The sequence below is a fragment of the Hetaerina americana genome, unplaced genomic scaffold, assembly GCF_022747635.1.
Source record: "Hetaerina americana unplaced genomic scaffold, ioHetAmer1.1.p SCAF_5, whole genome shotgun sequence".
In the NCBI taxonomy this organism is placed as follows: Eukaryota; Metazoa; Arthropoda; class Insecta; order Odonata; family Calopterygidae; genus Hetaerina; species Hetaerina americana.
Genome location: NW_027287095.1, coordinates 21,852,430 through 21,875,175, shown reverse-complemented (window position 1 = coordinate 21,875,175; position 22,746 = coordinate 21,852,430). Strand labels below are relative to the sequence as shown.

The 22,746-nt window shown below is 35.3% G+C and overlaps 1 protein-coding gene across 1 annotated transcript in view; it reads right to left on the bottom strand.

Annotated features, from left to right (window-relative positions):
• The window catches only part of svr (Carboxypeptidase D svr), a 66,328-nt gene that overhangs the window by 18,201 nt on the left and 25,381 nt on the right, over nucleotides 1-22,746 (bottom strand). Inside the window, exons 8-17 of the mRNA XM_071592964.1 lie at nucleotides 17,553-17,756; nucleotides 15,779-15,864; nucleotides 14,137-14,340; nucleotides 9,607-9,852; nucleotides 9,274-9,440; nucleotides 7,388-7,664; nucleotides 4,570-4,777; nucleotides 1,444-1,594; nucleotides 1,214-1,319; nucleotides 1,037-1,132 (exon numbers count right to left, since the gene is read on the bottom strand). Of these exons, the coding sequence (XP_071449065.1) occupies nucleotides 1,037-1,132; nucleotides 1,214-1,319; nucleotides 1,444-1,594; nucleotides 4,570-4,777; nucleotides 7,388-7,664; nucleotides 9,274-9,440; nucleotides 9,607-9,852; nucleotides 14,137-14,340; nucleotides 15,779-15,864; nucleotides 17,553-17,756 (1,745 nt within the window). The remainder of the gene's footprint in view (nucleotides 1-1,036; nucleotides 1,133-1,213; nucleotides 1,320-1,443; nucleotides 1,595-4,569; nucleotides 4,778-7,387; nucleotides 7,665-9,273; nucleotides 9,441-9,606; nucleotides 9,853-14,136; nucleotides 14,341-15,778; nucleotides 15,865-17,552; nucleotides 17,757-22,746) is intronic.

Below are 22,746 nucleotides of genomic sequence, written 5' to 3'. Positions count from 1 at the left end.
AAGCAAGCCCCTCATTCATCAAGGAGAAAATAAGGAAAGAAGATGAGATGAAAATCCTTTACGAAATTCTAACAAAGAGAGGGTGGGTTTAAGATCTTATTTTCAAAGTGAGGATCATGGAAATGACAAAAATGAACAAATCCCTCTTTCATAATTATTGAATCATACATTCTGATTGAAATACACCCAGCAAAGTGTGGATCATAACCCAAATACCAGAATGTGCAAATTTTCATATTGGTGGAGTACATATAGAATTGACATGTGGGCCTACCTGCTGTCATTCAGGAGGCCCTAATCAAATTATCTCTTTCAAAATTAGGAAATATCTAACTTATCTATATGCATTAAAATATTATGGGATATTCAACAAAATAAAGATATTAATTCTGTAATGTGATAAAATTTTGCATGCATCAAATGCTAGATAAAAGTAAAAGAATAACTGTCTCGAGTATAACACGTGATGATATGTATATTATTATGAATCAATGAATTATTTAAAAAATGTAGTCATACTAATAAAATATATTCATTTATGGCTACTTCAGAAACCAATGATGATTATTTTAACACACAGTACACATTTCAATGATTCCCTTTCATAAAAGTAATAGTAATTTAACAAAAAAAGGGTACTGAAGTACTATAGGCGGATGAAATATTGAGATTACTCGATTTAAGTATCTACATGTTATGATAATATCTAATAAAAGAGGTAACACATCATTTTTACAAATATATACAATATAATGTCAATGTTTTAGTGGACAAAACTTGGAAATTTCCTTTAACATTAACTTAAAAAAAACTTGATATCAGGCTAAAAATTTTTTCATTATGGAAGAAAATGAAAAATTCTGCGAACTAATAATGAAACCTGAAGATTACTGATGCAGTGAAATCCAGGTTGTGCCAATTTCATTATTGATGCATTTGATTTGTTTTTCTTTCTCTGACCAAATGTTGCCAGGTAAAATAATGGAAATCACTTAGGACAGCCAAAAAAAGAAAATAAATAAAAACTAAATATTACCAGTGGCACACCATATTTTTCATAAACTGTTTCAGGAAATTTATCACTCAAAGATTTGAAGCCATTGGATGTTCCTGTAGGGCAGGCATCTGCTGCCTGAAAATTAAAAGTCGATAACTTTATGCTTGATAATTTAAATAGCAAAAATGCCCATTTCAGTCCCAAATTGTAACAAACCTCAGACAGCACAGGGTGAACTTGGGCATATCTATTTGAATACATTTTGAAAATGCTGCTGGAATTTCCACTATCAAACTGAATTGAAAGCTTGTTTTCAGGATAACTGAAACACCATAATAGACAAGTGAGTAAACATAAGGGAGGCAAAATACGAGAAAAAAGAAAAAAAACAAGAATAAAAAAGTAAAATCAACCAATGTAGTCCAACATATAGACCCATTACTTACCTCATAAAATATCCACCACCCTCTAAACTGAGAGCCATGTCAAATTTTTCTGTTCTTAGCAACATCTTAAGGGCATCAGATGCTAGGCTGGGAGTGCCTGAATAAAATAAAGTTCCTGTTTCTTTTTCTGTACTCTCAGGGTTGCACTTTTCTGCAAAGTAGATGAATTTCATTAAAAATATAATAACCTTAATTTTTTCTGAAGAGTTCTTTTAAATGATAAAACACATCATTATAATACAGTGAGTAGGCACATGCATGCCCTGAATTTGCAAAAGTTATTCTCATATTTTATACTCGAATAGAGGGCTATCATTTTTCTGCATAAGAAATTTACAAAAGATCATGGACTTTTCAAATTTTGGATAGCCTTAATAATGCTAGGTAAGTAATTAAAACTGTTGTAAAAATTGTAGAAACCTGGTATTTGAGACTATTTTTATGAAGAACAATATTGTTTGGAAACATTTGTATCACACCTTATAGTACCATGGGAGTACACATGAATTTTATTAAACAGGTTTGACTATGTTTTAACAAATAAAGCACAATGTAACTACAAAGCATTACTATAGCATTTCCAACAAAGAAAGGCTTACAACTAAACCTTGGTTTTAGGTTGATAAGCCACTTAGGACACTCTTCTGTAAAATATATGGTCATTTGTCAACTGCAAGAATTTCATAAAATCCCACAGACATATTGCAGGAGATAATATTAGTGCTAGTAAGACTTCATTCATTAACATAACATGAGACCAAGGTGTGCACTGGGAAAACTAGGTAATGCTAAGAGATACCAAATTACTTAATTCTGGCCAAGGAAAGTTCAGAAATCATGTTAAGGACAGTAGAAGCTATCCTGATGCAGATTCAACAGTGACCATAATCTGGTCTGGATGAAGTGAGGGTCTGAAAATTCAGAAATTACAGATGAAGGTCACATAAAGTTATGGCTGCAAGAAGTTGACAGAGGATCCAATAAGGAAAAATTTTAATGGCAAATGAGTAAACCCTCCTCCTTATGGACTAAAACCTTGACAAGGTAGAAGGACTTACATGTTTCTTCATGCACATTTTTAGCTGTTTCTACATTCTGATGACAGCTAGGGCTGTACTGGTGGGAGCAATGATAATTGCTACTAGTACGGTAACCCATGCCAGATAGGTAGGAGGGTAGGTGCCAGATGAAAAGCCACATATGGAACATCTACTTCCCAATAAGGTAGCAGCAAAGCTACTGCCCCTGGTGGTGGTCATTTCAGTAATGGTGTTAAATTAAATATACTATTGGGCAAAGCTGTGGATATATCACCTAAATTATTCATCTCAAGAAAATATGATGGAATCAAATATGGAAATGAGTCCTGGCAGCTATGGGACCCAGCTCACAGGGCCATGTGTCATGGCTAGCAGTGGGGTAGGCAAGGCCTCCTGGTAGTCATCATATTAAATCCTTGCATAACCGTGTGAAAGGCAGCAGCAAAAAAATACACTGGAGAGGAATAACACTGAGAAAATATGGAATTGTATGACTATGTAAATACTGAGGACAGAAAAGTTGGAAAACATCAAGTCAGAGTTTGAGAGGGAAAACGTGACATACTAGGCCTGTTTGAGGTGATATGGAAAGACAGTGGGAAATATTGGAGTGATTGTCAGAGAGTTATAAATAACAGGGTCAACATGGAGTAGCCAAATCATTAAATAGGCAACTGGGGAGAAGGGTAACGAACATGGAACAGGTAATCGAGAGAATATTAAAAAGAAAAAAAATATATGATCTCTTTTCACATAAATTCATGGTTTCCCATGTTTTGAGCAAAGTTTCATCCAACTTTAAGTACACATTGTTAACATTGCTAAAGGGTCCTTCTAGCTATCATGTACCCTGACGATCACAAGTCAGGCATCCTGCACAAGTCAGGCATCGAAACGTTGGCCAACATGGAACCCCTGGCACAGTGGAAGACTCGAGAAAACTTCATGAAGTTTTTTATACTGTAATTTGTACGTCAGTAGCATGCATTTCTACTCCACGTGATTGCTTATGCACATATCACCCATAGATGGCTTCTTGCTATCTTCCAGCTTATAGTGAGTACAATTTTTTAAACCTGATTTTCCATTTCATGGAAATTAAAGTCAAACCTAAGAGGAAACAGATTGACCTGTCTTCTTCTTTTTCAGATCGGATGATGAGCAAAGCCATATTAAACTCCCTATAAAAACCTCCATATCCAGTTTTTCAAGAGATTTTACATTATTTAATGTTAAAAGTTACATTAACTTTTACAGCCACTCTTATTTGGTGCTACTGTCAAAAGTTACTTTAGTTTCTCAGCCACAATATCCATTTATATTTCCCATACCCATTAAATGTCTAAGTTTGTGGAGATTCATGAAATCACATGAAAGAATAAGCCAACCATTTGATACAGGAGTCACCTTTTTTTAGATGAATTATACTTCACATAACAATAGTTCATAATTTCATATGAACAACTGGAATATTGATTGAAATATTATTGCTACTTTCAACCATATTCATAAAAACTTGCAAGATAAACTTGCAGTTTGGCAGATTACAGCAGTGCTGCTTTTTGTGACCCTGTAATAAGCCTAATAAGCCACCCCTTCTACACAACCAAACTCGATCCACAATACACTGGGGTCTGGATTAGCAAGGCTTTGCTGTATTTTTTATTATGGGAGAAATTCTGGTATTTCTGTGTTGAAATTATAATACACTGTCACCTCTAATAGCCTCGAGGATGTAGAAATGTACATGAATAAATTATGTTAAATTGGTTTTAGCCAGTAACTTATTAATAAAATAGCATGCAATGCAGTCAGTAAGGTTTAAAAAATGAATAAATTATGAAGAAAAAGGATCCTTTTACATTAATCCTCACAATAGCTCTAAATTCAAGGTAGATCATCAGCCTTGTAAGGCCAATTGGACGGGAATCAAACCACAGGCTTTTTACTTTTGGGTGAGAGGAGACACTTTCCTAATTAGCACTACTTAATTTTGAAAGTGGAAGTTCCATGAGTCAATTCTTATACCAAATTAACTTTATGCTACTGGGACTTTTTCTTGCAAAATCTATTACACTCATCTTACCCGAGAAACTACCAAAACCAGGGTCGACTACAGGAATGATGTGAATAACAGCATTATGAAGGATAGCAGAAATAGTGGGATCTCCATGGTTATAGCCAGCTAAGAGATGTTTAGCCAGCCGCACTAGCATTTCTCTACCAACAGGCTGTGTTGCATATACACCACCCAGGAGTAGGATGTGAAATTTTTTCTCCTCAGGTGCACCTAACTGAGAAATATGAGAGATAATTGAGTAACTCTATAACTTACGCATTGCTAAAATTAGTTTAAAAATGAACACATTTTGACATTTTCATAAAATTTAATAATACATTCTTACTGAGACTGGGAGCACACTAGAACATTAAATTTGAAAAGGCTTCACTACCGGATTCAAACTTTACGATTGGGTTTTTAAAGAATAGCCATATTAAAGAACTTATTGATATATTAAAGAACTTATTGACACACAAAAGAGTTGTTCACGAAGTGAAAGCATTAGATCCAATATTTTACAATGAAATGACACTAACTTAAAGCATAACATAAAAATGCCAGGTAATTTAAGTTCATAGGCATTTTTATTTTGTCCAACTTGATATTTCTCCAGCTTAAATGAAGCTCATTAGTTACATCATGAAATCACAGACATAAACATTAACTTTATCTGAGGTTGAATGGAATAAGCAGTATTAAAAAAAATAATATTCAGCTGGTTCTGTGATGATTAATAATCAGTAGAATTAGTTGATGAGTGATGTGGAAAATAATAGGACAGTAACAAATGTAGAGTATATTGTGGCAAATTGATTAACTGAAATTTTAGAACAAGATTTACTTTTCTAAAACAATGAGATTCATGTTAATCTGATTTAAATGCCAAACCATTTCTTTATATTAAGTAACTATGCTTGGGCCAAATGTTATGATTGTTTTGCTTGAAAGGTGGACCTTTAATCAGTGCCTCAAGGAAATTAGAAATTACCCTTCATGAAAATCATTAGGAGAGAAGCATGAATGCGCCACATGATGCCAGGAAGGGTTTCAATAGAACCTGTGTATTTCTTTCGATACTTTTAATTCTAATAAATAGGGGGAAATAATTGTTTTAAGGAGCAATCAAAGAGGGTAAGAGATTATTTCCAATTATTGGATTCTTATAAAATGTAGTGCATTAATATTGCTGTAAAAATGATAGTTTGAATGGGTATCACTCGACCCTTACCTGTCAGAGTGTCCAACTCTGACTGCATTTTTCCTTTGTTTTATTTTATCTGAAGGCCAATATTGCTTTACAAGAAATACACCTTAAATAAGCACAAACTTAAGTTTAATAACCTTAGAAGTTTAAAAAAAAATGCAATGATGAGATGGGAACTATATAACCTCAAAAGGTACTACAATAAATGTAACTCCAATACATTCAAAAATTACAAAAATAAATGAATTTCTATGGCCAATAATATTACAATAATCTTTTTAATTTAAAAATCTAATGATTATTATACTAGGTTGAAAAAACAGAACATAAAAATCAGTACATTCTCGCACATTATAGTAATTGATTTAATGTCGTTTTGATCGGTGGTAGCAGGGGTCACCTCAAATGATGCCCCTAAGTCAGCCTAAGGAACCACCCAAACCAGGGACCCTACAATCCATAGGTTATTACTCTAACCACTGGAGTATTGCATTGTCCATGTCAGTATGTCCAACAATATAGATAGGGCATGATTGCAATGAAGTTAGGAAATTCCACTTCGATCTTAGTCCTGTAAATGTTGGAGATGTCGGCACTCTAAGATGCTCATCTATTAGATCCACAGTTGTGGCTACAGGATGACACTGGGGTTCAAAGGGTCAAAAAGAATTTTGGAAGGGGATCGAGATGGTGCAGGGGCTAATGTACTGGCTTCCCACCCTGAGGGCGCGGGTTCAAATCCCGGCAGTGTTGAATATTTTTCAGAGGTATCTCGAGCCCTACTTGAGGTGCTTTGTGGAGGGCACTTTGAGTGAGTACGCCGTCCGTCAGATGGGACGTTAAACTGCGGACCCCTTGGCGCCTTTTGTAAAGATTAGGCTAATGCCGACGCCGGGTTTCTCTCCACCCTTCATCCTTTCCTGTCCATCCCCTATGGCGCAAATGACCTTAGCTGTCGGTCGCCTTCCCAAAAAACTACTACTAGAATTTTGGATTACATAATTTCCTTGGGTGAGGTTGCAGAAAGATCTAATGAAAGAGAATGGGCTCATTAAATGCACTGATGACATAAAGACTAAATTCCATGATGAGCAAGATTTAGATCTATCTCTCTGTTTCAAATCCAAAACCACCAATCCAACTATATTAAGAAAAACTTTTGTTGTCGTGATTTTATCCAGAGGCAAAAAAGTATTGGAATCAAAATCTAATCATAGATCACAAGAATGAGAGAAAATTTATGAGATTTATTGGTTAATCATTTTACATTTAACAAAAGTAAACCTTGATGAATAATGATACCTATCATGAATTCAAAAATTACCTGAGTGGTAAGGGAATTAGCCTGCAAGAAATAGGAACATAGGAGATAAGAAAAGAGTGAACAGAAATCAACAGGCATGTGCAGAATGAGCCTCCAGATAGAGACATTTTTTTTCTTGAATGTGCTCTATTGAGATGAGGCCAAAATTTGACACATAACATTTTGTCTCTATGCTGAATTGAATAAATTAAAGTTCACCATAAAAATCTTGATTGTTGAAGCTGAATCAGGGTCTGCAATTACTAAGTGACTGTACTATCTGGTATGTCAGTATGACTGAGAAATAAAAAAGGGCCAACAAAATTAAAGCTTACCTCATGTGTTATTTTGAGTGTGTGAAGAGCTGTGTTAATCAAATTATCACCGGCTTGGAACTCGGCTATATCATGAAAACTGTTCTCAGAGTCAGCAAATAACTTAGAAATTTGTGAGTTGGAATAGTAGCTAGCTCGAGGTGCTACATTTTCCAAAAGGTGATAATCATTAATGGCTGACCACTGACTTGAATCATCACCAAGCAGGGTAAAATTTAGTATTGTGGGAGATGATCCCTCAGGACCGACAACCACATCCATCACTGATTTTTTGTACCTGCAATGAAATTCAAAATAATAAGGCATGAATGCAAGATATCACTTCAAAATATTTACTGAAGGAACAAGAACCTTTGAAACTCATACACAAATTCTAAAATCAGAAATGAGCATTACAACGCAAGTTTTTGACTTGAAATCAACTGCATGCTACTTAAAAAAATTACATAAAGTACATTAAAATTCATTAGGATATATTATGGTGTCTTATCAAAAAATTCAATCTCTATGCATAATTCTTAGGATCACGCACAACAGATTTTAAGATGCTCTTAAATAAAAATATGAATTTTCATACATGTATCCAGATGAAATGTTAACTTTCAAAGGTTAAATATGCATTTATTTTCATATCCAACATTATCAAAAGTCATTAAATTTTGCTACTACTTAATTATTTTAATAATTTAAAGTGTACCTCTCAGGTTTTCATGGGATTTGAATTGAAGCTTACTGGCGTTATTCTACCATGTACCTATTGCTACATATGGGAACATTGAAATTAACACCAACACAAATATTACATTTTTATTATTTCATCTAACCATAGTTTACTACCCTTCTAGTAACAAACAGCTCTTAACACTAAGATAACGTAATGTATGTAACTGCAGTTATCACTGTCTAAATTATTTTACATACTTATTGTATATACGGCAGCTAATAATGAAGAAAAATAAGTTCAACAGATTCAGGCTTGAGGTCGTGGAAGTTCATCATAATGAAATAAGGACAATTTGCACTTTTCCACAGTTTATTTAACGTACGACGCGTTTCAACTCACAGAGTCATCTTGTCTTGTACCTGATGATGACTCTGTGAGTTGAAACGCGTCGTACGTTAAATAAACTGTGGAAAAGTGCAAATTGTCCTTATTTCATTATGAAGAAAAATCTAATTTTTGATGTTTCACACCTGGCGTTGAATCATCTCTGAGCCATACACCCTTTCGGTGACTTACATGGCACCTACTATGCAAATCTAGATGGTACGTTATAACTTTCACAGATAGAAATTTGATATTTTTTACATTATAAAATATCAGCTGAGGGGAAAAGATACGATGTGATCTTAACTGAACAGTAGATTTTCACCTTATGATACCTGACTTGAAATGCATTTATAATAGGAAACCAGATAAATTATTATTATTAGGTAATCTACCGGTTAAGGTAGGTTTTTGGATGGACACAGCTACTAAATAAATAGTTTGTGATTCCTAACAAAATACAAAATCCAGTATCCTACTTTACATCAGACCCCTCTTCATCTCTGAGTACTCTCTTCCTTCCTTCATCCCATCCAACATCCCTATCCTGTTCCTTCCCTTTCCTCGTTTGCCTAACATTCTCCCCTCTCCCCTCTATTACTCCCCTCATTACCAGATAAATAATGATTCAATAATGTGTCTACAGATCTACAATGATGGGGCAGACATGACCATGTTGCCTGAACTATCCTGAAAATTGCTAAATAACTACATTCAAACTGACTTAAAAAAACAATATTTTGTGTGAACAGGGTCTTTCATCTGAGGCTCTCTCCTATTGGGATGCTGGATATTGGTTTGCAACTACGCTTTTACCAGCAAAACAATAAGTACACACCCTTTGGCAAATGCTGTAATTTGATATTTTCCAGGAAGCAGCAATCGCCAATAGTCACCGGATTCAGCAGCATGAATATCATGATCAATGCCTGCTACTGAAATAGTTGCATTTCCTATCATCCTCCCCTCAGAATCAGACACAAAGCCTTGCACTCCAATATGAACCTGTAATAATGAATTTTAAGAATGGTTATTGAAACATTCTGTAAATCATCACAGCAACCTTATACTAAGGTAAACAGATACCAGAGTTGGACTTTAATTCCTCCATAATAGGACCATAGGGAGGAAGAGGACAAAATTACCTTGAAAGAGGAGGATGAAACATTACCTTTTCCATGAATGTAAGGAGAGCATCTTTGTTTAGGTCCCAAAAATGGGGTAACTCAGATGCATGAGGGAACTTGTAGCAACCCATCTCAATGGTGATTTCCATACAGTTTCCATGCAAATAATTCCAGTCTTGCATTCCACCATTGACAGCATACCACTCGGCACCATTTGTGATTCCATCTTTGAAATTTTCTTTGGGGGTGAGTGCACAAGGAGGCCTACCTAAATGCATCGTTTTATGGGCCTGATAATTGAAATTAAAATAATACATCATTAACACAAGATGAAATATCTAATACACTATCAAAATCATTAATTTGTGTTTCTATGGTTACATTTAAGTATCAGAGATGCACATTGAAAATTTTTGTTTAATTTATTTTCATACTCATGCCTTTGGGAGGCAGATATTTTTTAATTTTAGAATTTCAAGTGCTGATATGACAAAATGGAAGCAAAAATAATTAAGTCCTCACAAGAAGATAACCCTACACTCAATGGCTATGAAGGGGAAATAGTTTTTCACATTTGGTGAGTGTACAACACCATACTGAAGGAAAATTTCAGAAGATGCACTGACTTCAGACATAAGTGCTTTATAATTAAACTCTCTAGTCAGATATACACTCAAGAAAGATATTCAACCTAAGTACCTGGTGTCATTTGTGATCATTTTGCAGGTTAAAACATCCACACTTACAAACAACATTGCCAAAAATATGAGGGTGATTCGAAAAGTAATGTCTCCTATATTTTTTCATGAAAAATCAAATTTATTCTCAACTTTGTGCACATCATAGGAAAGGCTGAGCATTTAGCTATTTTTCTACATGGTCGCCTTGATGATCTATCACTTTTTGCATCCTTGTAACCAGCTTTTTAATACCTGCATTCTACCTTACTCCCACCGCATCAGGCAGCCAACTGATGACTGCTTCTTGCACTTCCTCATCTGACTTGAATTTTGTCCTCCAAGGTGTTTTTTGAGAGTGGAAAACAAGTGGTAGTCGCTGGGGGCAACGTCCGGGCTGTAAGTAGTGTGGTCGATGATATCCCAGCCCAATTCATTGAGTAGGGTGGACGTTTGATGTGACATATGTGGACGTGCATTGTCATTATGCCAACACACTCCTTTGGTGAGACACCTTGTTGTAACTGAGGACCTCCGACACAATATTCTGCACGGAGAAGTAGCCACTCTCTTCATCAAGGGTAATTCTCTGGTTATTGTGCACCATCTCGTCAATTGGAGTCACTCTTGATTCCAGGAAACTCGACTGTCCTGACCGCTGCTCATCGTGGACGTTTTCCCGGACATCAAAAAACTCCTTGCACCTCTTCTGCATGTTTTTGATGTCCATACACTTCTCATGGTACACTTCCACTAAATGGTGATGAATTTACATCGGAGAAGCAGTCGTCATTTGGCTTTGCAACACGGCGGGAGTAAGGTACAACGCCAGCATTAAAACGCTGCTTACAAGGATGCAAAAAGTGATTGATCGTCAAGGCAACTATGTAGAAAAATAGCTAAATGCTAAACCTTTCCAACGATGCACACAAAGTTGAGAAAATTTAAATTTTCTTAAATGAAACAGTTTCTGGCGTCACTTGGAGGAAATTCTTCATGTTGAAATTAAATTTAATTTGTATTAAATTAAACAATATTAAATTTGACTTGTATTTTTACCTGATGATGAGATAACATAACGAAACCTAGGTTGTAATAAAAGTGGTTTATGTGGAAAGGCGAAGTATTTTAAATTTAATTTCAATTTAAATTTTCTTGAAAAAAAATGGGGGACCATCCTTATCGAATCACCCTCATACATGAAAACTGCCTGCAGTCTTCTTAAGTTAACCATGTAAAAGAAAAATAGGACTAAACAAGTTAAAACTATACATGTTAAACATGGCTCTTGCTAACCTTAATTGATGCATGTCATGCTTTGGAGTTATGAGAGCATCTGTGATGACAAAAGAGCACTTTGTAGTGTGATTTTGGACATGGTTTGCTTATATCGAAAGCATATTGGGAATGAAAGGTACTTCACACACAGGAAAAAAAACAATTAAAACACCACTGATGTACAGTAAAGCACATTATCCTACAGTTAAAGTGGAACCTCATAATAGAGCATAGTCCGTTATGTTATCTTTCTTGTAAAGCGAAACACCCATTTAATGAAACAACAATTGGAATATAAATTAATGTACAATATAATAATGCATTCCATGCCAAAAAAATAAATTATGTACAAAGTTAATTCAAAGAAAATTATGTACATGTTGTTTAGGATTGCAGATCACGCTCACCTTTTCTTCTAACGCAGAATGAAGAAACTAGGAATTCAAACTATTTGTAAAAGCAAAATGAATTGAAATAAATTATTGATCATTTATGATATGTACCTAATAATTTTATACAAGAAAGCTATCTAGAGATATTTGTTTTCACCGACACCTAAAAATTTGGTAAAAATGCGACTCAGAAAGTTCATTATATAAATTTATGGTGTGCATCAACACTGCCTTATTAGGGCGATACCATGAATGCATGGTACGATGCAAAAGATTCCCCTGACTTCCATATCTCATTTAGCCAGCTGTTTTCGACTCACTTCTTGAAGGCTCGTGGATTTTGTGAATGATAAACAAGTAGGGGTTAGATTTTCAAATTGTCACTCGCATTTGTGCAAATTTGTTGATGTGAGTACTAAATCAGCCATGCTCACAACATTTTCCAGATTTTAATGATTTCACTGTTATTTTTATTCTCTCGTGACTTTCCTCTCACGAATTTTTCTTCAGGGTCAATTCCAAAACTATGCACAAAATATTATCAAACTTAGCACAAAAAAATTACTAAGAATATGTTTGAACACAAGTTTGGAAAATGTGTGATACCTAGCGATGCTAAATTACTAGAGGAATGAGTGCTAGAGACAAACTGCAGCAAGCAGGTGTGCAATAAATCTGGGAATTACCCTCTTTTCGTCACTTTTTAAGCTAGTCATTTTCAGGACCAATATTTTTGCTCATTATGGGAATTAATCACTGTGCGAGGTGCTCGTTATGTGAGGTTCCACTGTATAGGTAGATCTTATAGCAGTTACAAATTTAATGAGAAGACAATTTTTAAGAGCTCCTCACCTGGAAGTCATAATTCTAAATTAGGAACAATCAAAGAAATTAGGAACTGGTGCATTACCATATTTCCCAGCCTTGATTTTGCAGGTTAGAATTAGAGAAAAATACTATGATCAAACAGAAAAGGATCAAAGTATTTTGATTTTAACACTTAGTTAAATAAAATTAAATTGTTGTATTAAAAAATAAGCAGTTACACATATTTCAATGTTTATCCACCATAGAATCCTAGAAATTCACTGGGCCAATATGCCTTTAAGCTGTCTTGTTTCTGTGTTCTGAAGCATTATTCAAGACTTCAAGTTTCAATGTGACATTGTATGACAATCTTCTTTCTTAAGATCCCATGAGGTTATTATCATTTTTAACTTTTTATGTGATGTTTAGTTCCTGTCATTATTTTCAGAAAATCAAAACTTGTATTAAAAGCAATCATTTTCTATGCCTCAACAACGCCTCTCATACTACTAAAGGTCAAATGCCTCTAGACTCTTGAGTTTATTGGAACAAATACAGAGCATGTAAATATCAACAGGTGGTGACATCCCTAATGACCCCCGGCCCAACACATATTGAGTTTTGTACCAGCACCACATTTGAGATGAAACTAAATGCCCTACAATTTATACATTAACGATTTATTTGCAAATTTTTTTAGGAGGTAGTTTGAATGAAATATTATAGCTCTGTTCCTTATTATTGACTCAAAACAGTGATATTATCAAAATTTGTGAGGGCAACCATTTTCTATGCCTGATGGGAGAAAAAATACTTAATAGTAAGCATTTTTCGGGGAATCATCTTGCCCTTACATGTCGAAGTTATACCCATACGTATATCCTTAGCCCATAAGATGCAGGCTTATTTAAGAGCACATTTTGGAGTAAAAAAAGTGAGTCTTATGGGCCAGGAAATACAGTACTTCAAAAAGGAGACCAAGGTGGAGGACAGTGAACCAATAAGTTCCCTCAAAGATGTCAGAAAAAGGTTAATTATTACTCAAGAAAATCATATTGCTGCGTAGGAATTAATAGGGAATGACAAGTTCAGGTAAGCCATTTATCGCAAGAAGATAATGATATTTCTAACAATTACAACCACTTGGTTTTGCTTTGCATTACCGTTTATGAGTATGTCTTTATTGAGGATTCTTCTTGCTTTTATTCTATTATATATAAAAAAATTATATATTCTGTACTCTATTCTTTGGAAAAAAATTCACAAGCAAAAGCTGACCAATTTCAGGGAAACATACAGCATATTAACCACATATTCAACGTGGAAAAAAATTCCTCTATTGAAAAAAATTGCACAAGATATTTATCAATTTGACTTAATTTATAAAATGACAAATCTACGACATAAATTCAACCCTTACCTTAGAATAGGTCTTTGCAAGATACACAAACAATGCATCATCAGGAGAAGGGTTTTTAACTTCATGGTTAAGCCCATCTAGATTGTCATCATATGGATAATTAGCAACCAGGGAGCCACCATGTAGATTTGCAGACAAAACAAATGGGTACGAAGTAATCCATTTCATAACAGCTGCTGTTTCGACCTCTGCTACGTTGTTCCACTGGACGGTACATGTGAGTAGAGGAAAGTACACATTGAAGACAAAATAATTTCCTTCACTCATCAAGTATAAGGCATTTCGAAAATAATAACATATTTAAGGTTCATGGAAGTTTTATTGTTGAGTTCTCAAATCAAATTGAATATATTTCTGAAAACTTCATCAGGATGTAACATTTAATAATCAGGATTAAATAAACATTATTAAAAAATAATTTTATATTGACTAAGGATAGTAATATTAAAAAATGATCATTCTAATATTTATATATATAAAAAAATTAGCTGTTAGCAATACCTCAAGCAATAACTGACTTTTCAGTGCCCAGCTGCACCACTGAACTCTTTTAACTGCCAGATTTATCCAATTGAGAAGGAATGCACAAAGCAACCTCACAATTATATTCCTAATTTCTTATTATTTTACAGCTATACCACTAGTACCATTACATATTGCATAGATAGAGAATTCACTGTGTTACGGTAAATTATTCACCCTTCATTCTAGACCTTTTATTCTATGACTTTTTGAAAAAAATCATCCTGGTGATAATATAATGATTTCAGTTGAATCTGCATTATTTTTTAACAAATAAGATTCAACAGATCTAATTACTTCTATTTGATGCATGAGAGATATACGTATGTATTCAGCACTATTTTGTTTCCTCATTTAATGTAACATTCTGTGAATCTCTGTGCTTCACTCTTCTGTCACACACTGGAAGAAGAGGGGGAATTTCTTTCAAAGTTAGTTAGCGCCTCCCAGGTTAGGGATCATCATTCCAGTTCGATCTTTGTGATTCAATTCCAATAGGATAGTTCCTTAAATCTAAGACTAATGAGGGAAATGTGTAGAACAACATAAAAGGACTCATTCAAAGCAAATAATGGAGGAGAAACCCTCCACTGTGCAAAATTGGAGTTTTTATGGAGTTTTTATTTCCAGAAGAAGTTTGTAAATGGTTTTTCGAAATCAAAGGAAAAACAATAAGGAGTAAAATTAATCGGCTAAATGTTAGAAGCATGATATTTGTTCCTTATCAGTTTAATACATGAGAGTTAGAAATCAACTTTGCTTAACAAATTCAGGCAAATTTCCACCTGTAAATAATTTTTCTAAAGCTAAGGATTCTTTGTGAGCATTATTCCTATGCCATCAATTAAGCTGGAAAAAAATGCATGCTATCAAATGCGAGGCTACCAAAGATGAACTGTCGAACATCATATAATATTCCTGTATCCATCCCACACTGAACCTTCATACTATTTTACAATTAATGCGAAACTCTTGTGGGAACATAACCTCTGCAAAACACTATTATTCATTAATCAACATGAAAGCACACATTTAAAATTATAACGTCTTCAAAACATTGAACCATTTATTAAAATTCATAAACTAGACATAATAAGATTTAAAACTGCTCCAGCTTTACCTTTGTAATTCCGTACTGGTCAGGAAAATTTCTATTTAGGTCCACTCCATTTGCATTCTCTCGCCCCTGAGTCCCATCTTTGTCTCCTAAAAGACATTATATAGATGTTTATACTGAATTGTGAAGTAATGGCAACTGATGCTTAATACTTTGAAGGTGTTAGTGTATACTGGTGTACTTGGGAGACTCATAAATCAAAATATGATTCTGTTCCTCATTTTAAGCAATATCCACAAAGGAAATGTGATTCTCTATTCTTTACTCTACTTTCAATAAACCTAATAATACTTTCACCCACAATAAAATGATTCATTTCACATTCAATAAGCTTTGGATAGCTTATTGATTCATGCATGAGGCATTTTCAGGGTACAGGTTCACAAAGCAGGAACAAACTAAGATACCAAAATGGATTTATGGGTGGCATTAAACATTTCAATGACACAAAAGAGACTTCCTAATGAGAGGTACGGTAATGAGTCTAAAGCAAATTCATTTAGTATGCCAATTGCCTTCTTCATCATCCTGGTGATCAGAGAACATGAGGATAACTGTAGGTATTTAAAAAAAATGACAGGGATAAAATTAAAGTTTTCCGTTTTTACTGTAGCCATTAAATTAAATATGAAATACATTCAAAAGGAAAGAGGCAATGAGCACTCACATAATGTTCTATGCACTATCAAATCCTATTTGAACAATCAATATTTATACTTATGGTCTTTCATTTGATGTGTATTTACCAATGGAAAAAATCCATATCATCAAAAACCACCCAAATAACAATTTTTAGTGAAATTTATGGAAACATAAACGTGTTATTTAAAATTTTCTTAATGTTGCAGTGATGAAAATATTTCTTCTTATAAAGTTATCGTTTGTTTAACGATTTACATTAAAAAGTCAATTGTTGTTTGCTTTCATTGGTGACAGAAAGCATATGTTGCATTTATTTGTATTGCAATACATTCTTTCTCAAAACCGTTTTTATTATTATAAAATTCACTATATCCACAATTCAATGAAACAATTTCAGGGTATAAAAATCATTCACCTTGACCAGGATCTCTTAGGTCCAGCCAAGTGCTTTAGCCAGCTATGCTATCGAGGCGTCCTGTTACACTCCTAAATTTAAAGCTCCAAAATTTCGGAGTGTAAGAGGTCGTAGTCTCTAGCGTAATAAGAGCATTCCAGTATAGCCAGTAAAAAATAATCTGGCTGATGCTCCATAGTTTACTGTCAGGCATGCCTAGGCCATAGGTTGTCCACAATCTAACCCAGGAAATTACATGAGTTTTCCAGGGGATATTCTCATTTTCCAGGACATTTTACATCCCTAAACTAGCTATGTTTTGGCAAATGCAGCTCATGTGCTAATAATTGTTGATTGCAATATCAGAAATATTGAGGGACACTTCATATCCTCATGAAATTGAGCATGTTGCATATTATGTATCCCGCTTTGTGCCAGAAGTATATGTGAACGTGTATGAAGAACACTGTGTAAGAAAACACCATTCTGATCACAAATTCTCTTGTCCTCACAAGTTATTGACTGCGGAATCTACCTTAAATAAATGGAATTTTAATGAGTAGACGAAATACCATTGTGATTTAACCTATCAAATGCACAATCATACAACGTTTTCATTTTAGTTTTTTTTTCAAAATTGGATTTTCTGTCAAATTTTTGAAATCACTTAAATTTTCAAATAATGAGGTTTTCCTGAACACATAAATACAGTTAGGCACTTGAAAATAACAGATATCTTACCTTCATTGGCAATCTCATAACCATCAGGATTCATGGTTGGCATTAAATGAATTCTTATGGAATCCACTAAATATGTGGCTCTGTTTCCATCAGCTCCAGATGTCCTATAATTCTCACAAAGATACTTCGCCAACAAAAGAAGTAGTTCTCTGCCAACAACCTCGTTTCCATGCATATTGGCTACGTATTTGAATTCAGGCTCACCTGTTTTGGGAAAACATTTTCATTATATGCATAAATATTTCCATCTATTGTCAGTGAAGAAAGGAAGATGAAGGAATATATATTAAGTATCTACTGGTTATGGTAGGCTTTGAATGGACACAACAACCAAATAAATATTTTGTGACTCCTTACAAAACAAAACACAATGCAGCAACCTACTTTACATCGGGTCCCTCTTCATCTCTGAGTACTTCCTACCTCCCTTCATCCTATCCAACATCCCTATCCTGTTCCTGTCCTTTCTTCATCTGCCTAACATTCTCCCCTATATTACAGTCTTCACCATCCCACTGCCGATCAATACGCCCTTCATCCATTTTTCCTGCCTCCTTAGGATTTTTTCCAATAAACCCCTCGTTTTGCCCACCTTACCAAGTACTTCCTCATTTGTTCTCTTCTCGGTCCATTTCACCTTCTCCATTCTTCTCCACACCCACATTTCAAAAGCCACTAATCTACTTTTATCCACCTGCTTCAGTGACCACGTTTCCACACCGTACATAACTATGCTCCATATCAAAGTTTTTACGAGTCTTTTCTTAACATCCTTACTCAAAGTCCCTGTCATCAACTCCCTTCTCCTTGTGAAAGCCTCTTTACCTAGCGCAGTTTTTCTCCTTGTGTCCCTAATACTTTGACCATGTTGGTCCAAAACACTACCGAGATACGTAAACTGCTCTCCCTGCTCTAGTTTTTGCCCTCCTATTTTAATGTTAAGCTTGGCCTTTTTCTTTCTAGAAAATCGCATAACCTTTGTTTTAATTATATTGACTCTCATCCTATATCTATCGTACTGAATATCCAATTCACTCAACAAAGCTTGCAACCCCTTGGCTGACTGACAAACTAGAGCTTGATCATCGGCAAACCTAACTGATTTTACGAATTCCCCTCCAACTTTTATTCCTACTTTCAGTTCATCCCATGCCTCTTTAATCATTTCCTTCACATACAGGTTGAACAACAACGGACCGCACCGCACATTATCCCTGCTGTGCACATATTTGTGACACTGCCCATCCTGACTTTCTGTCCCCCACTCGCACCTGAGAAGTCTGAGACATGTACAGGTTGCGGCTTAGCCTCCTGTCCCTCCAATCAATTCCTATTTTTTGCAATATACTCATTCGTTTTTCTGAATTCACTCCATCAAATGCCTTTTTAAATCTATGAAACAGGAAAATACATCCTGATTGTATTCTATATTCCTCTCGATTAGCGATCTCATTACTGCGATGGCATCACCCGTGTCTCTCCCTTTCCTAAATTCAAACTGATCATCCCCTAAGTAATCATTTGCCCTACTCTTTATCCTTTTGTTGGTGATCTTGAGAACCACTTTAGCTGCATGGGAAAGTAAACTTATTGTTCTGTAGTCCTCACATGATGTAGCTTTTATCTTTTTCGGAATAGGAACTAACACTGATATCATAAAGTCTTCCTGCCAGATTCCTTCCTCATAGATACTACTAATCAGTTCATATAGACTCTTCCTCCCACATTTTCCTAAACATTTTAGTAGTTCCACAGGAATGTTGCCTACCCCCATGGCCTTATTTGATTTCATCTCCCGAGATGCCCTTTCTATCTCATCGTCGAATAAGCCTAGACCTACGCTATCTTCCTCTACATCATGTTCTCTTTCTATGTCTAACTTTGTTGGTCTAAGTTCTTTACCATACAGTGTTTCTATATATTCCTTATATCTCTCTTGGATCTTTTCTGAGTCAACTATTATCTTACCTAATTTATCTCTAACTGTTAGCACAGATCTTCCCTTCTTACTTCTCCATAGTGATTTAACCTTGCTGTATAGTGCACCAATTTCACCCTTCTTCTGCAAACTTTCCATATCCTTGCACTATCTTCCACCATGCTTCTTTTACTTTATTTGTTGCCCGGTTCAATTTATTATTTACCTATTTGTACTTCCTTCTGCCTAACTCTGTGTTTACATTCTTCCATTTTCTTCTCTCATACCTCTTTCTAATCATCTCATCCGTGATCCACGGTTTCCTTGTCCTTTTCCCATTTATGATTCCTATAGTTCTTTTTGTGGTCTTCGGTTTCCTTTTTTGATGTATTCCCATATTTCTTCGCTAGCACTCATCCATGAATTCCTCAACCCTCATCCATGATTTTCTCTACGTCTTGCTGATACTCCTTCCTGGTCAATCCATTTTATGCTTCTACATTCCATTTCCTAACCCGCCGCACTCTTAATAATCAAACTCTTTCTGAGTCACCTGGCATTTTCCATGTATACCTATGCCTTTTATGGTGTCTAAATCAAATGTTGGTGATGACTAAACCCTGCGCCATTCAGAACTCAACTGCTTTCTCCCTGCGGTCATTCTTCGTACCTAAACCGTAGTCCCCGACAACATCACCATCTCGTCCTTCGTCTACCATCGCATTCTAATCCCTCATCACCATCAAATGTTTCCCTGCAGGAACACACGGATTATATCCTCTGACTGATCATTTATCTTATTGACTTATTCCTCCTTATGATTACGCAGTGGCATGTATACCTGAAAAATGACCAAGTTCGTCGGACACATTACAATGACTAGTAATTTTCTATCCCTTGCTTGTTCTATGTTTATTACATTTCATCCTACCTCTTTATTCAATATTATAACCCCTCGTTGGCTCTTGTCTCTGCTGCTGTATATTATCATATAACTATTACTTCAGTAATCCCCACTATCCTTCCATCTCACATTGCATTAACCTAAAATATCTAACTTTCCACTTTCAATCTCTCGCTTAATATTCTCTAATTTTCCTGTCCTCATCATTGTTGTAACATTCAAAGTTCCTATTCTAACTAATTTAGTCTTCTTCTTCTGCATCTTCTATCCTTCTGCTGTCAGTTTTCCTTTGCAAGGGTTTCGTGAGATGATGACCTCTGATGCCTCTCCCGATGACACACTGCTGATTGGGCTGTGTCCCATAGTTGCCAGGACTCATGTTCTCTACACTGTTCATCATAAAATTCAAGGGAGTTATTACTGAATTGGTTTCCCAGTGCCATCCTTGATAGTTTTTCATGTGACACCATCACTCAATGGTTGCCACACTAGGGTCAGACGCCTTTGCAGCTGCCTCACTGATGAACAGATGCTGCGTGGACTACCTTTCATCTGGCTCTTAACCTTTGACCTATCTGGTATACCAGGATTAATTATCATTTAAAAATGGAAGAATGTAAACAAAGAATTAGGTAGAAGGAAGTACAAAGAAGTGAATATTAAACTGAACTGGGAAACTAATAGGGCAAAAAAAGCATGGTGAAGGATAGCGCAAGGATATGGAAAGTTTACAGAGAAATGTTTTAATTGATACACTGTACAGGAAGGTGAAAGCACTGTCAGGAAGAAAGAATGGACGATACATAAAAATAATCATAACTACATTGGGAAAATTATTAATTGAACCAGAAAATATTCAACAGAGACGGGAAGAATACATGGTTGATCTATATGGTAGACATTTTACTTAAAGACAGACACAGCCACCAATTTTAGACATAGAAGGTACATAAGACATAGATTAGGATAGCTTACGTCCAAACATACTTGATGCTGAGATAAAAAGGGCATTAAAAAAATTGATGCCAAAGAGGGCTAGGATGGTACATATCATCCCCATGGAACTACTTAAGGGTTATGGAAAATGTGGAAGGAAGAGTTTTCATGGGCTAATTCCAAGTGGCATTTATGAATTACTTTGGTGGAAGATTTCATCAGATGAGTGTTAGTTCCTATTCCAGAAAAGGGAAAGGCAACCATATTTAAGGAATGCAGAACAGTAAGTTTGATTTCCCAATCAGCTCAAGTCATTCTCAGGGATATCAATTGGAGGATGGAGAGCAAGACAAGTGATTACTTAGGGGATGATCAGTTGGGGTTCAGGAAAGGAAAAGACACACGTGGTGTCATTGCAGTAATGGGAACACCAATTGAGGGGAACAGAATACAATCAGGACATATTTGCCTATTTCATAAATTTTGAGAGGGCATTCAACAGAATGAATTGAGTAGAATTAATGAATGTATTGCAAGGAGTAGATTGGAGGGATAAGAGATTTATATACAGCCTGTACATGTCTCTGACTACTCTGGTGTGAGTGGTGAACGGAGTTAGGATTGGCAGTGTTATGAAGAAGAGTAAGTCAAGGTTGTCCATCATCACCTATCCTATTCAATGTATAGGAATGGAGGAAATGGTTAAAGAGGCACCAGAATAAATGGCGATCTGAAAGTAAGTTATGGAAGAATACATACAATCAATCAGATTTGTAGATGACCAAGCTTTGGTTAGCCAGACGGCCAAGGGGTAACAAGCATTACTGAGCACATTGAAAAGTCACGGTGATTGGTATGGGATGAGAATCAATGTAAACATAATGAAGGTTATGACATTCTTGAGAAAAGGGGAAAGCTACGTTAAATATTAAAATAGAAGTTCATTAATTGGAATAGGCAGAACAATTTACTTATCTCAGAAGAAATTTAGATCAAAAAGTATTATGGATACAAGGGACATAAGGAAGGCATTAAAAGAAGAATTGCATCAGGCAAAGAAGCTTTCACAAAGAGGAAGGAACTGATCACAGGGACATTGTGTAAGGATATTAACAAAAGGTTCATCAAAACTTTGACATGGAGCATGAAGTGGTTTTCATAGTGCGGAAACATGGTTATTGAGTCAATATTGGTGTATATTGGAAGTTTTTAGCATGTGGGAGTGGAGAAGAATGGAAAAGATTGAATGGACAATAAGCAAAACAAATGTGGACATGCTAAGCTTGGTGGGAGAGGCACGGGGATTGTTGGGAAAAATCCAAAGGAAGTAGGAAAGATGGATTCAAAGCATTTTGCTTGGTGATGAGACATTAAAGACTGTGATAAAGAGTAGAATGTTAGACAAGTGAGTATAAGTAGAAATAGGATAGGCTATA